Source organism: Ornithorhynchus anatinus, chromosome 2 (genome assembly GCF_004115215.2).
Source record: "Ornithorhynchus anatinus isolate Pmale09 chromosome 2, mOrnAna1.pri.v4, whole genome shotgun sequence".
Lineage (NCBI taxonomy): Eukaryota > Metazoa > Chordata > Mammalia > Monotremata > Ornithorhynchidae > Ornithorhynchus > Ornithorhynchus anatinus.
In genome coordinates this window covers 33,492,888-33,518,660 of record NC_041729.1, presented here as the reverse complement: position 1 = coordinate 33,518,660, position 25,773 = coordinate 33,492,888, and the positions used below count along the sequence as shown (strand labels likewise).

At 42.0% G+C, this 25,773-nt stretch overlaps 1 protein-coding gene across 4 annotated transcripts in view; it reads left to right on the top strand.

Annotated features, from left to right (window-relative positions):
- ADCY9 (adenylate cyclase 9) overlaps positions 1–25,773 on the top strand; it is a 186,304-nt gene that overhangs the window by 144,596 nt on the left and 15,935 nt on the right. For 2 of the 4 annotated variants that reach the window (XM_029058667.1, XM_029058665.1), the window contains 6 exons: positions 813–917; positions 7,462–7,679; positions 10,596–10,698; positions 14,917–15,125; positions 20,505–20,664; positions 25,060–25,208. In XM_029058667.1, coding sequence (XP_028914500.1) covers positions 813–917; positions 7,462–7,679; positions 10,596–10,698; positions 14,917–15,125; positions 20,505–20,664; positions 25,060–25,208 — 944 coding nt within the window. Of the gene's footprint in view, positions 1–812; positions 918–7,458; positions 7,680–10,595; positions 10,699–14,916; positions 15,126–20,504; positions 20,665–25,059; positions 25,209–25,773 lie in introns of all 4 variants that reach the window. The other 2 variants (XM_029058666.1, XM_029058664.1) reach the window with 1 other exon arrangement.

The window sequence follows — 25,773 nt, the reverse complement described above, 5'->3', positions numbered from 1 at the left end:
CAGGATTAGACCCACTACCTCTGACTCCCAAGCTCGGGATCTTTCCACTACTACTGCCGTTTGCTGTTATTGCTACGACCATCACTGCGGCTACCGATGGCACTTTGAGAGGCCCTTGGGTCTGAGGCAGGACCACCCGTTGAGATGGTCCTCTCAAGACCTTTAAGAACACTGTCTTGTGTTTCTAAAGACCTTCGGAGAAAGAGATTTTACCGCCTCCTTTAGCTCATTCTAACACGTAACTCTTCCCACCAGTAGGAGATTTTTCCTATTCTGATCACAATCACCCTGACTACAGTTTAGTCAACTTCTGTGGGGAGAGAAAATCTTATTGTGATCCTTTGACTAAAAGCCCTTTACATCTGGAGAAAAGCATCATTAGCTTTTCCCTGAACTTTCTCTTTTAATGCCCAGTTCCTTTAACTTTCCAAATCCTGGTGTTATTAAACTTGTTGAATGTCATCTCCTCAAATGCAGAGACTTTCTTGACACTGAAATCAGTCAGTATATCAGTGGCATTGATTGAGCACTTCCTGTGAGCAGAGCACTATACTGAGCACTTGGGAAGGTATAATAGAGAAAGTAGACCTGTTTTCTGCCCTCAGAGAACCGAGACGCCGCAGTCATTTTTGCCTTTTTGGATTATGGGTTTCACTTGTTGTTGGGTTCTTTTTAAATCTCTTACTGAATATTTTAGGTGATAATGTTCAAATATTCTAAGTAACGGTGAATCATAATGAAATTGGATCCATTTTGAATGTGCTGCGTTGGGGTCGTTTTAGTGTGCCCTTCTGAATTATTCCTTTTTGTAGACATGTCCCTCATGCGGAGTGGCGTTTACTCCCAACTCTGAAATCAGTGCTGAGGAAACAGCAGTTCAAAATGGCTGTCAGGAAGAGCATAAAAACAATGCAAAGGTAAAAAACCCAAATTTCTGTTTTCCTTTTCTCTTTTCCACTCCTATCTCCTCCTCCTAAGGACAAGTTCTTTCCATCTGGGCTGTCTGATTTCATTTCAGTTCAACAGTATTTATAAAGTGCCTCCTGGTTCAGAGTCCTGAACCAAGTTTTGAGAGTACATCCAAAAGAAATAAAATGTAATCCTTGTCGGTAAGGAATTTGCAGGGTAAGATGACTGTCAAAAGCTTTAATGTCATACCAACATACAATACCCCAGAGTGTTTGTGGAAACATTTTAACTCTACTGCCTCATCTGCTGTACTGTAAACTCCTTGAAGGCAGGGATCAAGGGTTAATGCCTTCTAGTTTTATGATAACCTTCCAATCACGTAGCACAGTGCTCTGCATACACTAAATAGGCCATAGTTAGTACTGCTCGATCGATTGATGATAAATGAGAGCTGTCATGATGACACTAAGTTGGTGAATTTGGGGGATAGGGATAATGGTTGTCTAAAGGTACAAGAAACATAGGAAGAGAAGAGGGTTTAGGGGGAAATATAAGTGCAGTTTTGCCCATACTAAGTTTAAGGTACCATAGGACTGTCCAGAAGACAGGAAGCAGTGTTGCCTAGTGGATAGAGCACAGGCTTGGGAATCAGAAGACCTGGGGTCTAATTCTGGCTCCGCCACTTGTCTGCTTTGTCACCTAAGGCCAGTCACTTTTATGCCTCATTTACCTCATCTGTAAAATGGGGGTTAGGAGTCTGAGTCCCAAGTGGGACATGGACTCTGTCCAACTGGATTATCCTGTGTCTATTCCAGAGCTTAGTACAGTGTCTGGCACGTAGTAAGGACTTACAAATACCATTTTTTTTTAAAAGTGAGCCAAGGAAGAGGTGACAAAGGAATTTGAGAAGGAGCAGTCTGAGAGGTAAGGACAAAAACCAGTAACGCACTTTGTTTTAAAGACCAAGTCTGAAGAGCGTTTCGAAGAGGTAAAGATCGTCGACCTTGTGAAAAGCAGGAGAATGGTCAAAGTGGATTAAGACAGACAAGAGGCCATTAGATTTTTTCCCAAGGAGGTGATTGGAAATTTAGTCAAGTGTGATTTCATTATGGTGATAAAGGCAAAATCCAGGGAGTAGGAGATCCAGCAGAGTTGGCAGAAGGAAATGATCTTAAAGTTTTTTGTTGTTGTTGTTTGCTTGTTTTTTCTTTTTGTTTTTATGGTATTTAAGTGCTTATTATGTGCCAAACACTGTACTAAGTGCTGAGGTAGATGCAACTTAATCAGGCTGGACAGAGTTCATGTCCCACAGTCTCAATCCCCATTTTACAGATGAGACAACTGAGTCCCAGAGAAGTGAAGGGACTCACCCAAGATCACAGAGCAGACAAGTAGCGGAGCCAAGATTAGAACACAGGTCCTTCTGACTCTCAGGCCTGTGCTCTGACTGTGCCTCTTAATTCCCGTGATATGTTCCCAGGGCAGTGCTCTGCCCACAGTAGGGAGTCAGTAAATAAGGATGATGAGTGAAGGCAGTAGGTGTGTACAGCCCATTCAAGGAGCGTAGGCAGGAAAGAGAGAAAAGAGATGAAGCGAAAGCTGGAGTGAGGGCTCCCCTCCCCTCCAAATGTAGGAGAAGTTCCAGCGTAGAGGCGGAAGGGAAAAGAGGCTGAAGAGAAGAAGGGGTGGAATGTAGCAGGGGTTGATGGGAATAATTATTTTTAACAGATAATTGGAAATGAGGTCCACGGGTAATTTAAAGGTGTGAGATTTTAAGAATAGGCTTGAGCTATCCTCTTGGATAACTGGGAAGGAGGAGGGTGTAGGAGAAGGAAGAACGCTAATAATAATAATGATGATTATGATACTCAAGTGCTACTATGTGCCAAGCCTTGTAATAAGTGCTGGGGTAGATACAAGAGAAGCAGCATGGCCTAGTGGCAAGAGCACAAGCTTGGGAGTTAGAGGACTTGGGTTCTAATCACAGCTTATTGGCTGTGTGACCTTGGGCAAGTCACTTAACTTCTCTGTGCCTCAGTTACCTCATCTGGAAATGGGGATTAAGACTACATGGGACACCCTGACTACCTTGTATCTACCCCAGTGCTTAGAACACACATAGTCAGCACTTAAATACTATTATTATTATTATTACAAGTTAATCAGGTTGGGCACGTTCCCTGTCCCAGCACAAAGTCTAAGTAGGAGGGAGGAGGGTTTAATCGCCATTTTACAGTTGAGGTAACTTAGGCACAGGAAAGTTAAATGACTTGCCCTAGGTCACACAACAAACATATAGCAGAGCCAGAATTAGAACTCAGGTCCCCTGGCATTGATGAGTTTAAGGGGAAGCTTGGAGAAGTTCTCATCGTATGAAACTGATGTGATACCTGCCTTCAAGGAATTTCCATTCTAATGGAGTTGTGGTTCTGTGTAGTTGGATTACTCTTCCTTTTGATGATCTTTCCAAGTCTTTTGATCCCTATATCTTAAATGGATGTCTCTAAAGAAATTCCACTGAAAATAAATTCATTCGGACAGTGGTAGCTGGGTAAAGGAAATATAAAGGTTATCAGTTCAGGAGGAAAGAATGAGCATGTCTGGCACTCTGCTTTAAGATAAGATGGGCAACCAAAAATAGTTGTCACCAAATGCATATGGTTAGTGCGGAAGAGAGGGCAGTACCCCCCGCTTTATGTTCAGAACCTGTATTTGGATTGCTACTGCCTCCTGCTTTCTCTTTGTCTTTGAAATGCCGACAACACACTCATTTTTGTGGCTCACCACTGAATTAATGGCTGGTTTAATTTCAAAATAATTTAGGGAAGTACTTACACATGTTTAGTTATTTTGGGACTTTAAGAGGGCTTTTTCCCTGAAGAGCTCTTCCAATTTCCGTGTCACTTACTCAGTTCCTCTTTCCCTCTCTCCATTATCATGAGTCAGGATTATGCCTGGCTTTGCTTAAAATCCATCTTTGGCATATTTGCTTAAGAGTGCCTTCTGGCCTAGAAGACCATGCAAGTCATTTTCTTGATTTGAGACCATTTGACAGTGAATCCATCTGTTGCAGAATATTTTCAGATCCTGTGAGTTACTAAAGTCTTTCACTCTTTTCAGCTACTGTTATGAAAAGCATCCAAAGCACTATCAATCAGTGGTTTTTATTGAGTACTTATTGTGTGCACAGCGCTGTACAAAGTGTTTTGGGAGAATACAACAGAGCCGGTAGATGCGATCCATGCCCATGAGGAGCTTAGAGACTACACGAACCGTATTCGTGAGAGGTGGATATGTCCACAGCTTTAGTTATCCTCATTTTGGTACAACTATGTAATATTTTTTCTTTTCCTTATGAAAATGCTATTTCCAGTGAGTCACGATGGTTAATATGAAGAGACTTAATGCATGATTGTCATCAGGTCCCTCAGGAGCAATCCATGTAAACAGTGAATCCATAAATAATATTATTATAAATAATAATAATGGTAAATATGATTGCATCAATCAATTCCCTCCCCCTTCACATATGACAGACGAGCACTCTCCCCACCCTCAAAATTTTGTTAAAATCCCATCTCCTCCAAGAGATCTTCCATGAGTAAGCGCTCATTTCCCCTACTCCCTCTCCCTTCTGTGTATATGTACCCTACTGTTTTTTAAAATGGTATTTAACCACTTACAATGTGTCAAACACTGTTCTAAGTGCTGGGGTAGGTACAAGATGACTAAGTTGGACACAGTCCCTGTCCCACATGGGGCTCACAGTCTAAGTAGGAGAAAGAACAGATATCCCCATTTTACAGTTGCAAAATGAGGCACAGAAAAAGTTAAGTGACTTGCTCAAGGCCAAACAGCAAGCAGTTGGCAGAGCGAGGATTAGAAGCCAGGTCCTTCTGACTCCCACGTTCGTTGTGTGCAGGGAATGTGTCTACCAACTCTGGTATATTATACTCTCCCAAGTGCTTAGTGCAGTGCTCTGCACCCAGTAAGCACTTCACAGATGATTGAATGATTGATATTCACCCCACCTTCAGCCCCGGAGCACTTATGCACATGTTCATAATTTATTTTAGTACCTGTCTCCCACCTCTAGATTGTTAGATCGTTTTGGGCAGGGAACGTGTCTACCAACTCTGTTGTATTGTACTCTTCCATGTGTTTAGTACAGTGCTCTGCACAAGTTAGTCGCTTAATAAATAGCATTGATTGATTCATTAATCCAGAGGCTCTTATTGGGTGTAATAGCACTGGATTTTTTTTTTGGCAGTGTAAAAGAAAACAATCAAAATACTTTAGTCAGGTGTTTCTCTTTTGCTATTATAGCCTCTAAAGCAGCAGTGAAAATAAGAACTGGTCATATGCTCAAAGCTTAAAAGATATCAAGGTGCCCCTAGTGAAAAGCAGGATCTAAAAGACATTCAGCATACTTCCCATGGCTTCTGAATTTGATTTTCCAAGGAATCAGTATTTGTGAAAACCCTAATTATAGTTGCTACAGGCAAATGCTCATGTTCTCTTAAAAGAGTGATATAAGGAAACATAGGTGGCAAAGAAGGGCAGGAAGAAACTAATTAAATGAGGTCAATGCAGATCTGTAGGTTAGAATTTTTGCAGACCAGGGAATTGTGAAAGCTGTTAGGTTGCACCATCTTTGGTTTGAAGATGAGACTGTTTCCTTGATTCAGTCTCACCCTTTACTAATTTTTTCTCGGTTTTCTATTGGGGTTGTTCATGATCCTTGAGTGAAAACTGACAATGGTTGACATTTAGAAAAAATAACTCATAACAGGTCCCCTAGTGAGACAGGTGGAGGAGGAGAAGGAGGGAAGACTTGATTTTCTCCTGAATAAAAAATGAAAGTTTAAATGAAATATTGAGGGACTTTTATGAGTCGTTTAACAATGGGAAAGATAAGGGATTGAGTAATCAGTGGATAGAATTTTCTTCCATTCTTTGTGTGTGCCTCTGCATAAGAGAAGCAGCATGGCTCAGTGGAAAGAGCCCGGGCTTGGGAGTCAGAGGTCATGGGTTTGAATCACGGCTCTGCCACTTGTCAGCTGTGTGACTGTGGGCAAGTCACTTCACTTCTCTGTGCCTCAGTTACCTCATCTGTAAAATGGGGATTAACCGTGAGCCTCACGAGGGACAACCTGATTACCCTGTATCTACCCCCGTGCTTAGAACAGTGCTCTGCACATAATAAGCGCTTAACAAATAGCAACATTATTATTATTATTACTATAAGCTCACAAAGGTGCATAAATTGATTCGTGGGCATATTGTAATCAATCAATGGCATTGAGTGCTTACTGTGTGCAGAGCACTGTATTAAGTGCTTGAGAGAGGACAATTCACAAGAATGGGCATGGACGATCCCTGCTCAAGGGAGCTTACAACGTAGAGGGGGAGACAGATATTAAAATAAATTACAGATGGATATGTATGTAAGTACTGAGGGCCTGGGATTGGGGCTTAAGGGGAAGGAAACCAAGACTGTAGGCGATGCAGAAAGGAAGGCAAAGACAGGGAAATGAGGGCTTACTTCGGGAAGCCATCTTGGAGGAGATGTGACTTTAGTAGGGCTTTGAAGGTGGGTGAGGTGGTCTTTTGGATGTGAAGGGGAAGGGTGTTCCAAAGCCAGAGTTAGGGGGTGGACCAGGAGACGGTGCAAGAAAGACAAGATTGAGGTAAAGTGAGAAGGTTGGTGTTAGATGAGCAAAGCCTGCAGGTTGGTAGCACTGTGATCTGCACTCAGTAAGCACTCAAGAAAGATGACTGATTGATTGTTGGGTTGTATATCTGTGTGTGTGTTTTGGGAAAAATCCTTTTGGGAGAAAAAGAAATCATCACCATATGGGTTGGAATTGATTTCATGTTTGCTCTCCTTCTGAATTTTGGCCAGGACATGCTCAGGGAATTAGGGAACATTCTTCTGACGTGAGCCTGCTTGGGCTCAGTGAGACCCGGGATTGAAGAAATGGCTTGTGGGCACACTGACAGCACCGAATGAGTGAATACTGCAGCACAAGTTTCCTTCACCTGAAATTTGGCAAAGATACAACCCTTGAATAAGAGGAAAGCTGAATGTCTGAGGTTTGCTAGCAAACCGATTAGTGGAATGCCTCATCGTGTATTTCTCAAAAGGAAAAATACAGTGGATGAACAGTGGTTGAGAGTCTTAAAACAGGCCCACACATACCCATGGAATGCACGCCTCCTTATCCATTCACCCCGACACACACACACACAGAGTGGGTGAGAGAGAATAGCGAGAGCATGAAAGAAAGTGGGAGAGAGACAATAAGTGAGAAACCAAGAAGAAAAACATTGGGGAGGATAAAATGAGGGGAAAAAAGGAGAGGAATAATGCAAAAGGAGAAAGGAGGAGGCAGAGACATGATTAATTGCATGGTATGACAGAAAGCTGCATTTGCAGCTATAGGCTAGAAAACCTCCTGTTTTCCTGTTAAAGTCCCTAAAGTACCTATGCTCTTGTCTTCATTATTCTGAAATACTGGTATTCCTTGTACTTTGTCCTGTATAAAGCAGACTTCTGAAGGACACAGTCCAAAGGCCCAAAATGGACTTTTAAGTCCACCGCAAGACGAGAAATTGACCAACAGCCAGACATCACTGTATGAAATGTTACAGGAGAAAGGAAGATGGGCAGGAGTGAGCTTGGATCAATCAGCTCTCCTTCCACTGAGATTCAAAAATATCCGGGAAAAGACAGATGCCCATTTTGTCGATGTTATTAAAGAAGACAGGTAAGATGAAAATGGTTGCGTTTTTGTAAAACACCGCGAATGAATTTCCTCCTCGTTTTCTATTGTATCTTCACTTTTTGTGTGTGTTCATTTTAATTAGGATTTCATACGGTTGACTGTGCTATAAACCGGTGTTTCTCAAATTGGAGAGCGATGGAAGAATTGCAAAAAAAAAAAAAGCCCAAAAATAACAAAAAGCCCCAAAACTACACAAGTTGTAAAGTTGGTCACTGCCTTAATAGCTCAACTTTCTCTTTCTCTTGTTATCAGTGCTTTCAATACTGTCCTGTTCCTCTTGCTCCCCATACCCCAGAATTAGACTATCACTGAACAGATGCTTAGTAATTAACACAGCCTACACTTACAGTAACAGTAAATAGGGAGTAAGGATACCCATTTATTGAGCTCTGTCATTGCCATCATCAACATTTACTGAGCATCTACAGTTTCACAGAATGTTCATTCATTCATTAGTATTTATTGAGTGCTTACTATGTGCAGAGCACTGTACTAAGCGCTTGGAATGTACAGTTCGGCAACAGACGATCCCTGCCCATCGACGGGCTTACAATCTAATTGAATTTGTAGGAGGTGCTTTTGGAATACACAGAGAAACATTCATTACCACAGGGAATTTACATTTGAGGATCTAGGGAAGGAATTTGTTTAGGTTATAGATTATTCCTATATACTGGTATACTCTGCTAAGTAAAAATTTGGTATTTGTAAAGCACTTACTCTGTGCCATGAAGTAACATGGCCTAGTGGATAGAGCATGGGCCTAGGAGTCAGAAGGACCTGTGTTCTAATCACCTGTCTTCTGTGTGACCTTGTGCAAGTCACTTAACTTCTCTGTGCCTTAGTTACCTCATTTGTAGAATGAGGATTACTTCTGTGAGTCCCATGTGGGACATGAACCATTTCCAACCTCATTCGCTTGTATATACCCCAGGCTTAGTACAGTGCCTGGCACATAGTAAGTGCTCCACAAATGACTTTTTTTAAAACAAACAAAAAAAAACACTGTACTAAATGCTGGAGTTAGATACAAGATCATCAGCTCCCGCATAGGGCTCAGAGTCTAAATAGGAAGAACAGGATTTTAATCTACATTTGTAAATGAGGGAATTGAGGCACAGGGAAGTGAAGACACTTGCCCAAGGTAACACAGCAGGCAAATGGCAGAGGTGGGATTAGAACCCAGGTTCTCTGACTCCCAAACCCGTTCGCTTTCTACGAGGCCACGTGGCTTTATTTAAATTTCTTTATTATTTCACTGAAAATAATGCTAAGTGAAAGTGTGTCCTAATAGAGGTTAAGGTAAATTGCAGTAATGTATCCCCAGGATTCAAATGTTGACCAATTTTTTTAAAAGAATTTGGTTATAGGGTCAAATAGCTCTGAAAACAGATGTAACAAGCAATAAAGGATTTTGAATTAGATTGGTGTGTACATGTCAATGCAGAATTTCAAATCAGTAGCTGATTATCCCACTGTCTGTGCAAAAGAAATGTCATTATCAATAGCTAAAATGAGATGCTATCACTATTCAGGTCAGTTAAGACTAAAGGAGTAGGGAAGTGCTTGAACTTTGTAGAGTTGTCTCATAGTCAGATTTCACTGTAAATGAAAGCGGCATTCAAATTCAATTCTTGATAGTGTGAAAGAGTGCTAAAAGAAGAGTCCTACTGTGGGATGGCTCCCATAATACCCTCTAGATTGTCAGCTCATTGTGGCCAGGGAATATGTTTACCAACTCCGTTATATAGTCCTCTTTCAAGTGCTTAGTACAGAGCTCTGCACACAGTAAGCACTCAGTATATATGATTGATTGAATCTGTATTGCAGAGCAGTGGACTAGATGCTTGGAAAACATAAAAAGAAGTAAAGCCACATGAGCTCTGCCTTCAAAGTTTACAACCTAATGAGGAATAGCTTGGCCTACTGGAAAGAGTAGGGGCCTGGGAGTCAAAAGACCTGATTTGTAATCACAGCTCTGTCAAATGCTTGCTGTGTGACCTTGGGCAAATCACTTAACTTCTCTGTGCCCCATTTCTCCTGTTTTACTTCCTACTTAGACCTTGAGCCCCATGTGGGACTGGGACTGTGTCCAACCTAATTCACTTGTATCTTCCACAGGGCTTAAAATAGTGTTTGACGCATTGTAAACACACACACACACACACACACACAAAATGGGCTAGGCCGGTAATAAATATGGTTACACATTTTTTGCTGGCCTTTTACTGCCTTTGTAAGTCAAAAGGATGTCAAGAAGTAGAATAAGGAGTTGGGGAACAAGTTGTGAGTGAAAGGTTAAGTTTGAGGGAGGAGGACTCCTTCCAGCCTTTCATTTCTGCCTCTTTCCTCAGTGTGTGTGCCACTCTGCACTGGCTGGCTGTGACTTTCTGATCAAATTCTTTCCAGATTTTTTTCTCATAACCTCCCCACTGAAGCTCTGCCTCATTTCCTCAAAATGAAAAATTGACTCCTACCTAAAGAATAAATGCTCAGCTCTCCCATTTCCACAACACAGAGAGGACAAAAAAGAGCCTCCTTTGTGTCTATTTTATACTTTTTCTTCTTCATACCCAGACTAAGCAAACACTGTGGTGTCTCATCATTGTAACAAATGGCTCAGTACAGTGCTCTGCACACAATCAGTGCTCAATAAATACGATTGAATTGATTAAAATGGCTGGCCTTCGGGTTTGGAATATTGTTACCGGGTAGGTGCTTTTCTAGATCCACTAACAGCAAGCTCAGGATTGAGCCACATCTATTTGCAATGAGATTTAGATCTGGTTTTCCCAAGGCCCTTGGACATGAATGTTTTGGTACAATTTTTGCTACTCATTTGGTACTTGCCTGGTCAATAAAGATCATTATTCTGTTCCTTGTTACTCTTTTCTCTAGCCTGATGAAGGACTATTTCTTTAAACCTCCCATTAATAAATTGAGCTTGAACTTCCTGGATCGTGATCTAGAGATAACATACAGAACCAGCTATCAAGAAGAGGTACTTTTTTTGTCCCCTACAATTTGTTGAAGTAATTTGATTTCTTATTACGTTATCTAATAGGTCAGTGCATTAGCCAGCAACCCTCCTTAACTTTGTCTTCTGGAATTGCTAGCAAATTATGATGCCACCTGACTTTTGTAAATTTCACCTTTCAACATACTCTCCATCATGAGTTCAGTCTTGATTTATTCCTCGCTGAAGTGCCGGTTACTATTTCTGTCACAAAACCCGACATCCAGATTTAAATGGGATCAGGTCTCCCCAGAGCTGAGATTCTTTGCCTTTAAAGCCAAGAAGCAGCCTCTTCAATTTCTGATGCTTACTTCCAAGACAGAAATTAAGGGAGGTCAAAGAAAGGGGAAAAAAGATTTCACTATTGAAAGAAAGCATGTTAAGAAAATGTATTCTCTGAAACATCTCCCCATTCCCACCCCAGCTTTCATGGTGATGTTACCTGCCTAACGGAGTGCTAGATAACAATTCAAAAGAATTTCCCAAACTAGGAGGAAATTGCCAAGAGAATCTCACGTGTAAAATGGGGATTAAGACACTAAACTCCCCAAGGGACATGGTCTGTAGCCACTCTGATTAGCTTGTATCTACCCCAGCAATCAGTATTTAATACAGTGCTCTGGACAAAGTTATGTCCTCAATAGATATGATTATTATAATCCCAAGTACATATAATAGAGTACTCTTCACAAAATTGGTGTTCAATCAATGGTATTAAATACCTTTTAAAAAAATCTGGTATGGATCACCTTTACCACTGAAAGTGTAATTACTGCATTACCCTTATGTAGACTGTTAACTGCCTCCTGTAGACTGAAAATCCCTTGTGTGAGGGGTTTGTATCTGCCAACTCTACTATACTCTCCCAAGTATTTAGTGCAGTGATTTGCACACAATAAATAATAAATACTATTGATTGAGTATTGAGCACTTGGGAGAGTACAGTGCAACTGAGTTGGTAGTCACATTCACTGTCCACCAGGAGCTTACAGTCTAGAGGTGAAAACAGACATATAAATTTAAAAAATGACAGACGTGAACATAAGTGCTATGGGGCTGAGGGTCGGGTGAATACCAAGTGCTTAATAGGTTCAGATCCACGTGCTTAGGCAATGCAGAAAGGAGAGAGAATAGGGGAAATGAGGGCTTAGTTGGGGAAGGCCTATTGGAGGAGGTAGCATTTTAATGAAAGTTTGAAGGTGGGGAGAGCGGTAGTCTGTCGTATATGATGGGGGAGGGAGTTTCAGGCCGGAGAGAAGACATGTGCAAGGGCTCAGTGGCAAGATAGACGACATGGAGGAACAGAGAGTAGGTTGGTATTAGAAGGGTGAAACGTGTGGGCTGGCTTGTATTAGGAAAGCAGCAAGATGAGGTAGAAAGGGAAGAGCTGATTGCTTTAAAATCCACGGTAAGCAATTTCTGATTGCTGAGATGGAAGGGAAGCCACTGGAGGAGTTGGAGGATATGGCCTCAATCGTTTTGTCAAAAATAGGCAACCATTGGAGTGGACGCAGAACAATGCTTTAGAAAATTGACCTGGGCGGTAGAGTGAAGTATGGACTTGAGAAGGGAGAGACTAGAAACAAGGAGGTCAACAAGGAAGCTGATGCCAGAGTCAAACTGGGATCTGACAAGCACCTGATCAGGGGAGTGGCGGTTTGCGTGGAAAGGAAGGAGTGAAGGAAATGTGGAAGAAAAACTGACAGGATTTGGTGTCAGACTGAATGTATACCTGATGTCCTAAAACGTTCATGGGAAATTGGGGAAAAGAACTCAGAATGCCTGGCCATTGTAGTTGTCCTTTGTTCCCTCTGTGGACCTTAAGCTCTTGGTGGGCAGGGAACGTGTCTACCAGTTTTGCTGTATTTATTCTCCCAAGTGCTTACTACAGTGCTCTCCCACAGTAAGCAGTCATCACTATTAACTGATTCATTTCACATGATTCTGGGGTAAATTATCACTGTTATTACTTGACATTAACTCAGTCGCCAACGTGCCATTAGTCATGTTGAAAACTATCTCTTACGAGTTTTCTATACTAAATACCCATCATCTCTAAAATACTAAACGAGTCTTTGGTTCTTTTAATTTGATCCTTTTGCAGTGTGCTTTATGCCTCATTTTCTTTACTAAATCAAATAATTGCATGGACTCTATGATATATGTTGAGCTTTCAATTGAAAAACAACGTCTAGGTTAAGGAATATTGACAAGGATTAAAGTTACAATAGTGGTCGACTAATCAGAGAAGCAGAGAAGTAAAGAATCAGGGTGACCTAGTGGATAGAGCATGGGCCTGGGAGTCAGAAGGACCTGGATTCTAATCCAACTCCACCACATGTCTGCTGTGTGACTCTGGGCAAGTCACTTCACTTCTCTGTACCTCAGTTACCACTTCTGTAAAATGGGGATTGTGACTAAACCCCTTGTGGGATATGGACTGTGTCCAACCTGATTAGCTTGAATCTACCCAGCGCTTAATACAGTATCTGCAAATAATAAGCACTTAACAAATACCATAAAATATCAAGGTCTACACTGGTAGTATAAGCTCTTTATCAATTCAACTAAATGGATTTGCAGTATGGGAGAGTATTTAAAAAGCCATAGATTTATCCAAGATCTAGTGGAAATCCCAAGTAAGGTATTTAATAAAAAAATTTCATACATAAAGTCCAAATGACTTCTTTTCCACTCTTATTGTTACTCTAGTTTTCATTCATTGTGTCCTTCATTTGCTTTTTTTGAAATGCCTAACTCATCTGTCCTGTGGTAATTCCACACATACTTTAAGTAAATTTTTGCGGGAGCAAAGCAGAATGTTTTCATCTTAAAATTTACAAAATATGAATGAAAGAATGAAAAATTTTGACATTTGTAGCATTATCCAAGTGTTGCTACTGAAATTTATAATTAGCTTGTTTATGTAGATTTAGATAATATGAGGCAGGAAAAATGACTTTAATTCATCAAATTTGATAGCAAAATTTAGCACTTTTAATGCTGTAGATGAAATAGATTGGGTGTTACATTGGAGTGAAAGTAAAAATAAATGAAGTACAGATAGGATGCTCACTTTCTCCATTTATGACTGCTGATTTTGTAAACACTCTTTTGGAGTGTAGTAATTTCCTCGTAATGACCTTATTGGCTTTTGTTCACAAAATGAAAAAGGTAGCCTCTGTAAAGCTGTATCTACTGATAATGCACAGACATCTGGTAGGAAATAAACTGGCATATTCACTTGTGGTCAGGTTAATTCTATCAAGTTATCTAGATTTTTCAGGACAAAAAAATCTGGCTTTAATGAGTAAATTTGTTGTGAGGAATGTGAATTATTAGAAAATTTCAATCAGTTTTACATGTTATCCATATTGGACTACCTTGGGAGAATATCCAGGTGGTTTAGGGCCCAAAAATATATTTGCTTCAACTTCAGTTGTTTGGCTAAATTGGCTTTTTGCATAGCACTGCTGAAAGTAAGAATCATAATAATAATTGTGCGATTTGTTGAGTTCTTTCTATGTGGCAACCACTGTACTAAGCACAGGAGTAGAAAAAATACCACCAGATCAGAAACAGACCCTGTTTTCACATGGGGCCCAAAGTCTAAGAGGGAGGGAGAACATTTATTTAATCCCTATTTTACAGATGAGGAAACTGAGTCACAGAGCAGTAAAGTGACTTGCCCGAGGTCACACAGCTCTTGTCCATCCATAAGAATAATTGTGGTTTTTAAGTGCTTACTGTGTGCCAAGCACTGTACTAAGTGCCGAGGTAGGTACAAGATAATCAGGTAAGACACAGTCCCTGTTCCTCATGGAACTTACAGTTGAAGTAGGAAAAAGAAGGGGCATTTAATTCCTATTCTATAGATCAGTAAACTTCACAGAGAGAAGTGAAGATGATTTGCCCATGGTCACACAGGAAGCAAGTGGCAGAACTGGGGTTAGAACCCAGGTCCTCTGACTCCCAGTTCCATGATCTTTCCTTTAGGCATGCTGCTTCTAATTCCTATAAGCTGCCCTTTTAAGCAGTCGATTTAATAGTTCAGGGATCTGAAAGTATTTGTGAATTTAGTGTTTTTTTTCCAACTAAATATAGTGTGTCCTCTACCTTTTTTTCATTTGATTTATGGTATGGAATGACACGTAGCTGGTTCGAACAGTGCTTCTCTCTCTTTCCTGTACCTTTCGCAAACAGGTTATAAAGAATTCTCCTGTGAAGACGTTCGCCAGTGCTACCTTCAGTTCCCTCCTGGATGTGTTCCTGTCTACAACTATTTTCCTAATCCTCTCCATTACCTGCTTCTTGAAGCACGGAACGGCTTCTTTATCGCCTCCACCAGCTGCGGTCGGGGTTTTCATCATCGCCATCCTGTTGGAAGTGCTGTCTCTTATCGTCTCAATTAGGTAAAGAATGAAAACTAAGCAGCAGATGACTTGATCGGATCATTTAGCAACAGGGCTTTCCAATTTGACAGTCTTTATTTCACTGTGGTGTGTGGTGGACATTAACGTGTTAGGGAGTCAGCTGAGAGGAACTGTGATCGTCTGTATGGTGACCATTGTACTAAGCACAGGAGTAGATACAATACGACCAGAGCAGAAACAGTCCATGCTCCACATGGAGCCCAAAGTCTAAGAGGGAGGGAGAACTCCCGGCTGTGAGATCCGGGAGGGGAGCTGGGAAAGGTTGGCACGTGAGACTTTTTAATAGTATTGGTCGCAGCTTGGAGCTGGGATTCTGAATGGGTTCAGAGGGACTCTTCTAAAAGTCTCCTCTCCCCACTGACTTCTTCCTCGCCTAGGAGTTGGTTCTGTGTTTCTGTTCGTTGTTTACCGCTGGCTGAACGCTTATTGCGATCCGATTGTATCATATCCACTCACGTGCTTAGCCTATTGCTTGGTCCATAGTATGTGCTTAACATATGCCACAGTTTTTCTTATTGTCCAGCCTCCTATTGTCCAAGCTGTGAAACCTGTACTTAACTATAGAAGATACAACCAGCTTTTAGAGCTGTTCCACTGCTGCCACCTACAAATCAGACTCAGAATTAAACGCCAAGATTAACAGCAGCAAAGTTACGGCGGTTACCTCACCGGCATCGAAGCAGCGCTTACAGCAACAGAGATAAACTGAATTGGGAATGGGCAATTCAGTTCAATGTCTGCCTCCCCATCTAGACTGTTGAAATCATTATGGGCAGGATATGAGTCTGCTAATTCTCTTGAAATTTACTCTCCCTTAGGCCGGTGTTCTTCACATAGTAAGCACTCAGTAAGTACCACTGATTGACTGATTGATTGAACAGCAGAATGCATAAGCAGCTGTAGTACAGGAATTCGGTAACCCAAAAGCGGGCAGAATAAATAAAATGAAGACTTACTGTGACATAGCAGTGGACTGTTGGGAGACCGATCGATCAACCAATCAGTGGTATTTATTGACAACTTACTGTGTGCAGAACATTGAACTAAGCACTTGGGAGAGTACAGTACAACAGAGTTGGCAGACACATTCCCTGCCTAAAACGAACTTAGAGTCTAGTGGGAGTGTACAGCCGACCACCGCAGCAGATAGCCCAGCCTGCTGCACAGCATTTAGGAGGCAGTTACTATCCTTCTGCAATGGTTTTGCAAAATAATAATGTTGGTATTTGTTAAGCGCTTACTATGTGCCGAGCACTGTTCTAAGCACTGGGGTAGACATAGGGGAATCAGGTTGTCCCACGTGGGGCTCACAGTTTTCATCCCCATTTTACAGATGAGGGAACTGAGGCGCAGAGAAGTTAAGTGACTTGCCCACAGTCACACAGCCGACAAGTGGCAGAGCTGGGATTCGAACTCATGAGCCCTGACTCCAAAGCCCGTGCTCTTTCCACTGAGCCACGCTGCTTCTCAAAATGGGGATCCCAAGAGCCAGGCCATGAATGAGATAAACTCATTAAAACAGCAATAAACTATCTTTAAATGCAAACGGTGCAGCAGGCTATATTTGGCCTTACCTCGGTTTTTTCAGCCATGCTTGCACACATGAAGGATGAGTGAAGAACAGGTCTCTCTGTGCTGTCGGCAGGTTGTGTACAGAGAAGCAGCGTGGCTCAGTGGAAAAAGCACGGGCCTTGGAGTCAGAGGTCATGAGTTTGAATCCCAGCTCTGCCACTTGTCAGCTGTGTGACTGTGGGCAAGTCACTTAACTTCTCTGTGCCTCAGTTACCTCATCTGTAAAATGGGGATTAAGACTGTGAGCCCCACGTGGGACATCCTGATTCCCCTGTGTCTACCCCAGTGCTTAGAACAGTGCTCGGCACATAGTAAGCGCTTAACAAATACCAACATTATTATTATTATTATTATTATTATTATTATTATTACAGCAAGTCCAGCAAGGGAAACTGGGGAGATGCTGACTCAAATGCTCCATACCCTCCATGCCCCAACTCTCTATAAGTGAATCCTTCTTGAAGTCCCCCTGATCAGCTCCCTTCCCAGGCCTTTTACCACTTTTCAGGTGGGATGGGAGAATGGACGCTGATTCATCGAGCTCCTGACATGCGCAGGAGTTTCTGATAACCAGTGTTGTTTCTTTTTTGTTTTTTAATGGTATTTATTAAGTACTTAGTATGCATCAGGCAACTAAGCAGGTTCAACACAGCCACGTCTCACATGGGGCTCACCACCTAAATCCCCATCTCACAGATGAGGTACAGTTTACAGTCCCTGTGGACTGTAAGCTCGCTGTGGGCAGGGAAGTGCCTACCACCTCTGTTGTACTGTACTTTCTTAAGCATGTATTTCAGAGCTCCACGCACAGTAAGAGCTCAGTAAATATGACTGACTGATCAGTTAAGTAACTGAGTCACAGAGAAGAGAAGTGAAGCCGGATTTAGAACCCGAGTCCTCTTACTCCCAGGCCTGTGGTTTTTCCACTAGGTCATGCTGCTTCTTAATTAAGTTTGTTGTGTTAATGTAGCAGGCTAAAAATATTAGTGGGAATGATAAATATCTTCTCCCATGATTCTTTTGGTGGAATGGTCATCTAACTGTATAACTTCACATACGAGTGTTCAGTTTACTTACTGCAAGTTGACTATATAGAATTCTCGTTCGTTGCTCAACAGTAAGACTTGGATGATATTTGTTACTTGATTTCAGAGTTGTAATGTTAAGGGTACACACATAATGCCTTTCGGTCTGTCCTGTTTGGGGAGGTGGAAACTCATTATGTTAGAAGCAGCGTGGCTCAGTGGAAAAGAGCCAGGGCTTGGGAGTCAGAGGTCATGGGTTCGACTCCCAGCTCTGCCACTTGTCAGCTGTGTGACTGTGGGCAAGTCACGTAACTTCTCTGTGCCTGTTACCTCAGCTGTAAAATGGGGATTAAACTGTGAGCCTCACGTGGAACAACCTGATTACCCTGTATCTATCCAGCGTTTAGAACAGTTCTCTGCACATAGTAAGCGCTTAACAAATACCAACATTATTATTATGAATTTATAATTCAATCAAAAATTCATCCTAACCTGTGTTGCTTAGATTGGCATTAAGAAGTGCGCCTATAGCTCCACCTTGTGGTACATAAATGTCTTCCCGAAATCCCTCCATTTTGCAGAAAACCCCTCTTTCTGTTAAGCTTGTAATAATAATGATAATGTTGGTATTTGTTAAGCGCTTACTGTGTGCAGAGCACTGTTCTAAGCGCTGGGGTAGACCCAGGGTAATCAGGTTGTCCCACATGAGGCTCACAGTCTTCATCCCCGTTTTACAGATGAGGTCACTGGGGCACAGAGAAGTGACTTGCCCACAGTCATACAGCTACTTACTTCCACATCTGTATAAGTACATCACAAACAATTTGGGCTCTTTTCTTGTGGACTGCAATGATCCCAGACTGACTGCAGTCCAAACTGCCCCAGAGTCTTTGAACAGCTCCTTCAATCCCTCCCTGAAAACCTCGGCTCCACAGGGCAGACCCAGCCCAGCAGGCACTTAATCGCTGTTGTCCTCTGGGGCAGCTTGTTAGATACAGGGCAGAAGCACACATATGTAGTCCCTATATGCACATTTAGCCTGCTCAGCCTTCTGTCAGTGGGAGGATTCAGACATACTAAATGCATTACCAAAGGTAGATTGAATCCTCACTTTCAGAAATACTCAACCCACAGTAGGCAACATAGCAACGCCACATAAAAACAGGATCTGAATAGCCTCCTGAAACCCGAGTCGAGCCATCCCAAGCCCCTCTGTGCCATGAGTGAACAGACCACCTGTGTGAATTATCCTTCCCAGCTGCCTGAAATGCAAGCTAGGCAAAGCTTAGTCTGCACAGAACCCCTAAGCGGTGGCCAAAGTGCAATCTCTGAATTACCTTCCTGCTGGTTAAATATTGAATATTTTTTTAACCTCCAAAAAACCCTATATACATTTTAATTCAAGCAGAAGGAACTGATGTTAAGAGCTTCTGTACCGAAAATGACTTATTAAAATCAGTTCTCAGGCTTCTCCTCTCCAGGTTCAATAATCCCATTGCCTTTCAGGAATTTATTTCCATCCCTTTAATCATCTCTGTGGCTCTTATCTTGCCCTTTCCAAGTTCTGTAAACATACATACGTGTGTGCATATAATACATGCATATCCAATGGTTGTCCATCCACCTCTATATTAAACGGAAGCTCCTTTCCATCGGCTGATTGAAGCAGTCAATCAGCGCGTCAGCCTCCTATCTCACCTCAGTGATTTCCTACTACAACCCAGTCCGCACGCTTCACTTTTCTACTTGCTGGATCTCAATCTCATCTATCTCACTACCGACCCCTTTGCCCATATCCTCCCTCCGGCCTGGAACTCCCTCCCCCTTCACTTCCATGAGAACACTATTCTCCCCTCCTTCAAAGCTGTATTAAAATTACATTTCCTCAAAGAGGGCTTCCCCAACTAAGCCCTCATTTCCCCTACTCCCTCTTCCTTCTGAAACACCTAGGCACTTGGATCTGTACCTTTAAGCACTTGGTATTAACCCCAACTTCAGCTCCACAGCAGTTTTGTGCATATCTGTAATTTTTAAATTAATATTAATGTCTGTCTCCCCGACTAGGCTTTAAGTAAGCTCCTTGTGGGAAGGGATGTGTCTTCCAACTCAGTTATAGTGTACTTTCCCAAGTGCTTAGGACAGTGCTGCACACAGTAAGTGCTCAATAAATACCATTGACTGATTGATTGATATCAGTGTTTATCTCTCAGATGGCTATTAAGGCTGTAACCTGTGCTGAGCATGTGTGGACCATTCCTTCATTCTGTTCACCTACGTTTGCATTTCAGAATAATGGTTGTTTTTTATATGTAAAGTAACAATAAGTAATAATTAATTTGAACTTGAAATTATCAAAGTCAAACCATTGTTTGAAATTACCCTGCGTCCCAAAAGTTTGATGCCAGTGGTGTGGAAGGGAGGGAGATGATGGAGCATGTGGGAGGCAAGACATTCCATCACCTGAAGCCGTAATATGGGTGTCTCCTCAATCCTCCCTGTCCCATATATACTTTTCCCAGAGGAAGTAGGTAAGAGCCAAACTTTGTACTCATGGCTGATTTACGTATTGAATTATGAAATGTATGTCACGTGTGAACACATCTTCCTTTTCTGATTTCTACCTCTAGACTGTAAGCTTGTTACGGGCAGGAAACGTGTCTGCTAATTCTGTTGTTCTCTCCCAAAAGGTTAGTACAGTGTTCTGAGGTAGTAAGCCCTCAGTAAGTAAATACCACTGATTGATTTGTTTCATTTATTTCAGAATGGCATTTTTCCTGGAAGAGGTAATGATTTGTACTAAACGGCTCCTGGAGGTGATAGCTGGTTGGCTTCCTCGGCATTTTATTGGCGCCATCCTGGTTTCACTCCCCGCTCTTGCCGTCTTTTCACATTTCACCGCCGACATTGAAACAAACAAGCATGTAAGTAAATTTCTCTGCTCCTCTTTCTGACTTCAGTTAGTGGGGAAGGAATTGACCTGGTTCCATTTCAGTGTTTCCTTTTAGTGGCACCCATCCTCCTGTTTCCGAGGCACTTGTAATCATTGTTGGAGTGCCCTGCGCACAGTAAGTGCTCAGTAAATACGGTTGAATGAAGTGGTGTCGATCAAGTCAAAGAAAAAGTCAAAGTTATTATGAATTTGTCTCGCTTTAACCCTTTTATTTCTATTGCCACTGGCAAGGGATCATTTTGTGGAAATTCACTACTGCAACCTTTTGAGCCTGTATCCTATGTAATCACAGTTTAGGAACATGCAGCATTATCAGCGATGAGAAAATGGACCCAGAATTGAGCCTTGAGGGACATCCACAGTAAAAGGGTGGGAGGCAAATAATAGTTATTATTATGGTATTTAAGTGCTTACTGTGTGTCAGGGACTGTACTAAGTGCTGGGGTGGATACAAGCAAATCAGGTTGGGCACAATCCCTGCCCCTCACAGGGCTCACAATCTGAAAGGGAGGGCTGGCAAAGAAGCCAAGAAGGATCGGCCAAAGTGGTGAGAGAAGACCAAGGAGAGAATTGTAACTGTAAAACCAGTGTAAAACTAGTAGTCCACAGCATTCAGGGCACAGGCTGTTGGTGTCTTTGGGTAGAGCAGTCTCAGAGTGAAGAAGATGAAAACTAGATTGCAGAGGGTCAAGAAAGGAAGTGGAAGAAAGGAAGTGGATTACTTGCAGTGTGAAAACAACAGAAAAAAGATGTAGTCTGAGAATATAGCCATCCTATCACAAACGATCAGGATTCTGTATGACAAGGAAAACTGGCTTGGGCCTCCAAGAAGGACTAATAAGAAGCTCTAATAGCACAAGAACTGGCCAGATCTGAGTTGATAACCCAGGACAGTCAGTCTAAACAACTAGATGAAGAATGACTTGCAGACTTAGTTGCAGGATATGCCTTCTTTTGGAGAGAGCTTCCATCTTAAAAAAGGATAGTTATCAGGAGTAAGAGTTGAAATCAGACTGTCACTAATCAGCCCCAGGATATGTGACCACTTTGCCATCATCACAAGCCCTCTTACAATGGGGGAAAAGAACTGTTTCCACAAAGATTTAGGTAAACTCATCCAAGGAGTGCAGGCATCAGATAAAGTCATTATAATTGAAATTTTCACACTTGGCTTGGTAGCTTAGCTCATATATTGAAGAAAATCATTGGGCCACTTAAAATTAGCAAATTCAAGAGCAGTGTCCAATTTTTGGTGAGTGAGTGAACCTCAGTACCATTTGGTCATCATCATCACTGACTTATGCTTGTCAAGGAAAAAAAAACCCATTGGCTACTCCACGAGTCAAAGAGTAGCAACTCATGGACTGCATGATAGTGTTTCCCAAGGACCTCCAGGATGTGATTACTGTACCAGTGACACTTAATAGCACCTGAGGACTAGGAGTGAGACTTAGACAAACATGAATTATGCCCTGAAAATCAAGTTAAGGAACATGTGTATTTGGGCAACAAGGTGGTGGGGGCGATGCCAAAGCAGAAGAGAGCCAAGGCTTTGCCAGCCACCGTGAAGCCCAAAACGTCTACACAAGAGTAAAGGCATCGTGTGACCAAGCATGCCATCATGTCACCACTGAGAGGATGATAGCTCCTGCCTCATCCCAGAAAAGGAGGAATGCCTAATTTTACATGGTTCATTGGTTCTCCACCCCAAACCCACTCCCCTGCAGCCAAAGATAAGTGCTAATCCTGCAAAACTGGTTTAGGATGCTGCTAACCTGTCAGCTGTTTATCTGTAGAGAAGAGCGCTTCTCCATTGCTTCTTCATTAAGCGCTGATTAGTCGAGTAATTCCCATTTGAAAAGTATATCTTCAGTTCAAGTCGATTTGACACCAGGTTTCTAGAGGATAACCATATATTCAATTTGCAACCCCAAATTTCATTTTAGTATAAGCATAACAGTGTTCTTTAATAGTCTTGAATGTAATTGATTGCTTGGTTAAAAAAAAAAGTAAAAATCCACAGGTGATACAGCTCAGGAGCCTGAAAATACTGCCATTGCTCTACTCAAAAGGCATTGGAGCATCTTGAAAATAATGTTGGTATTTGTTAAGCGCTTACTATGTGCAGAGCACTGTTCTAAGCGCTGGGGTAGATACAAGGTAATCAGGTTGTCCCATGTGAGGTTCACAGTTAATCTCTATTTTACAGATGAGGTAACTGAGGCATAGAGAAGTGAAGTGACTTGCCCACCGTCACACAGCTGACACGTGGCAGAGCCGGGAGTCGAACCCATGACCTCTGACTCCGAAGCCCACGCTCTTTCCACTAAGCCACGCTGCTTCCCAATATCAAAAAAGAAAAAAAGAAATACAATATCAGTGAAAATAGAGTTTTAAATTCTGGATAAAGAATCTTGTGACATTGATATTACAGAAATGCAGTTTTTGTGTTTTGTAGACTACTTGTGATTCAACTCAGTGTATAGTATTAGCCAAAAGGCATGCTGCAACTGTTTATTGAGACATTTATCTTAGACTATATGGAAAAATATTTCTGAAATTTTTTTTTCTCTTGTCAAAAATGAAATGACCACGCCAAGTTCAAATGACTATATGTTAATCAGTCAGTGGTATTTATTGAGCGCTCATTGTGGGAAAGAACAATACAACAGATTTGGCAGATATATTCCCTGCCCACACTGAGTTTACAGTCAGTCTGGAGGGGGAGACAGTAATAGAAATAAATAATTTATAATATGTAATTTAAAGATATGTACATAACTGCTGTGGGGTTGGAATTGGAGCAGATATCAAGTGCCAAAAGGTCACAGATCCAAGCGCATAGATAGATGAGGCAGAAGGGAGTGGAAGCTGCAGAAAACATTACTACACTCTGCCCCTTCCTCCCCATCCAAACTGCTACAACGTTAATCCAAGCATTTATCGTAACCCACCTGGATTACTCTATCAGCTTCCTTGCTGACCTCGTTGCCTCTAGACTTTCCCCACTCCAATCCATACTTCATTGTGCTGCCTGGATCATTTTTCTACGAAAATGTTCTGTCCCTGTTTCCCCACTCCTAAAGAACCTCCTCCAGTGGTTACACAGGCACCTTCATATCAACAGAAACCCCTTACCATGGACTTAAAAAGCGCTCAGTCACTTTGCCTCCTCCTACCTTAACTTACTACTGTCCTACTACAATCCAGCCCTCACACTTTGCTCCTCTAATGCCAAGCTACTCCCCATACCTCATCTCATCTACCTCACCGCCAACCTCTCGCCCACGTCCTGCCTCTGGCCTGGACCTCTTTCCCTCTTCATATTCGACGGACATTTACTCTCCCCACATCTCCTCTAAGAGGTCTTCCCTGACTAAGCCCTCCCTGGGGAAGCAATATGGCATAGTGGATAGAGCACGGGCCTGGGAGTCAGGAGGTCATGGACTCTAATCCCTACTCCACCACTTGTCTTCTGTGTGACCTTGGACAAGTCACTTCACTTCTCTGGGCCTCAGTTACCTCATATGTAACTCATACCTCATATGGGGATTGGAACTGTGAGCCCCACCTGGAACATTGACTGTGTCCAACCCGATTTGCCTGTATCCACTCCAGCGCTTAGTACATAGTAAGCTTAGTACATAGTATGTCACATAGTAAGCGCTTAACAAATGCCATTATTATTATTATTATTGCTATTATTATATCCTCTTTTCCCACTCCCTCTGTGTTTCCTTTGCTTCCTTTATTCACTCCTCCCTCAGCCCCTCAGCACTGAAGTACATATCAGTAATTTATTTATATTAATGTCTTTCTCCCCCTTTAGACTGTAAGCTCCTCGTGGGCAGGGAACATCTACCAACACTGTCATATTGTACTCTCCCAAGTGCTTGATGAATATAGTGAGTGCTGTACACCCAATAAGGCTCAATAAACTGGTAAGTCAGACCTGGGTTCTAATTCTGGCTCCGCCACTTGTCTACTCTGTGACCTTGGACGAGTCACTTCACTTCTTTATGCCTCAGTTACCTCATCTGTCAAATGGAATGAAGATTTTAAGCCCCATGTGGAACAGGGGCTGGGTCCAACCTGATTATCTTGTATCTACCCCAGTGCTTAGAGCAGTGCCTGGCACATAATAGGTGCTCAACAAATACCATTAAAAGAATAAAATAAATATGTTTGACTGGGGAAAAGGACTTAATCGGGGAAGTCCTCTTGTAGGAGATGAGACCTCAATAAGGCTTTGAAGATGGGGAAAGTGGTCTGGGGTATATGGAGGGGGAGGGAGTTACGGGCTAGGAGGAGGGACTTTAGTGAAATCCTGCATGTAATTTGTCTTTGCTTCTGTTCTTCCTTTCAGTATACCATGTTCATGTGCTCTGCCATCCTGATCACCATTGTGCAGTATTGTAACTTTTGCCAGCTAAGCTCCTGGATGAGGTCCTCCTTAGCCACCATTGTGGGAACGGTGCTTCTCATCATACTCTACGTCTCGGTCTGTCCCGACAGGTGAGCGACACCCCAACACTTCTGACTGTCGCACATCAAGTCACAAACCCTTCGGTCCATAAATAGGAAAAGAGGGAGTTCCTGGCTCTGTCAGCATCATTAGTTCAGTCAAATCACTTCCTAAGCAAAGTGACTTCCCCAAAGAGTAGTGGTAGAATCAGTCTTCGGGGTTGAAAGTGGTACTCTCTGGGGGATAAAGGCTTCTCATTTGTTCATCGCTACTTTATTTAGTAATTTGATTTGGATGTGGAAAATAATTCTAGCCTGTCCACAATCAAAAATCAAGAAGAGTGAAAACATTATAGCAAGGCATTAGAGGTTAAAGCTTAACCAACAGCTAAAATTAGTGTAAATGTAATTCAAGTGAAAATTGTAGATCACTGTGGGTATATTTAAGAAATAAACTTTAAGGATGAATTTGATTTTTACCTGGCTGGTGGAGCAAAATTCTGTGCAATGTTATACTCTTCATCCGGCACAAATAGTGGTTAGTACAGTGCCTGGCACATAGTAAGTGCTTACCAAATGCCACAAGTATTATCATTATTAATATTATTACTGGAAG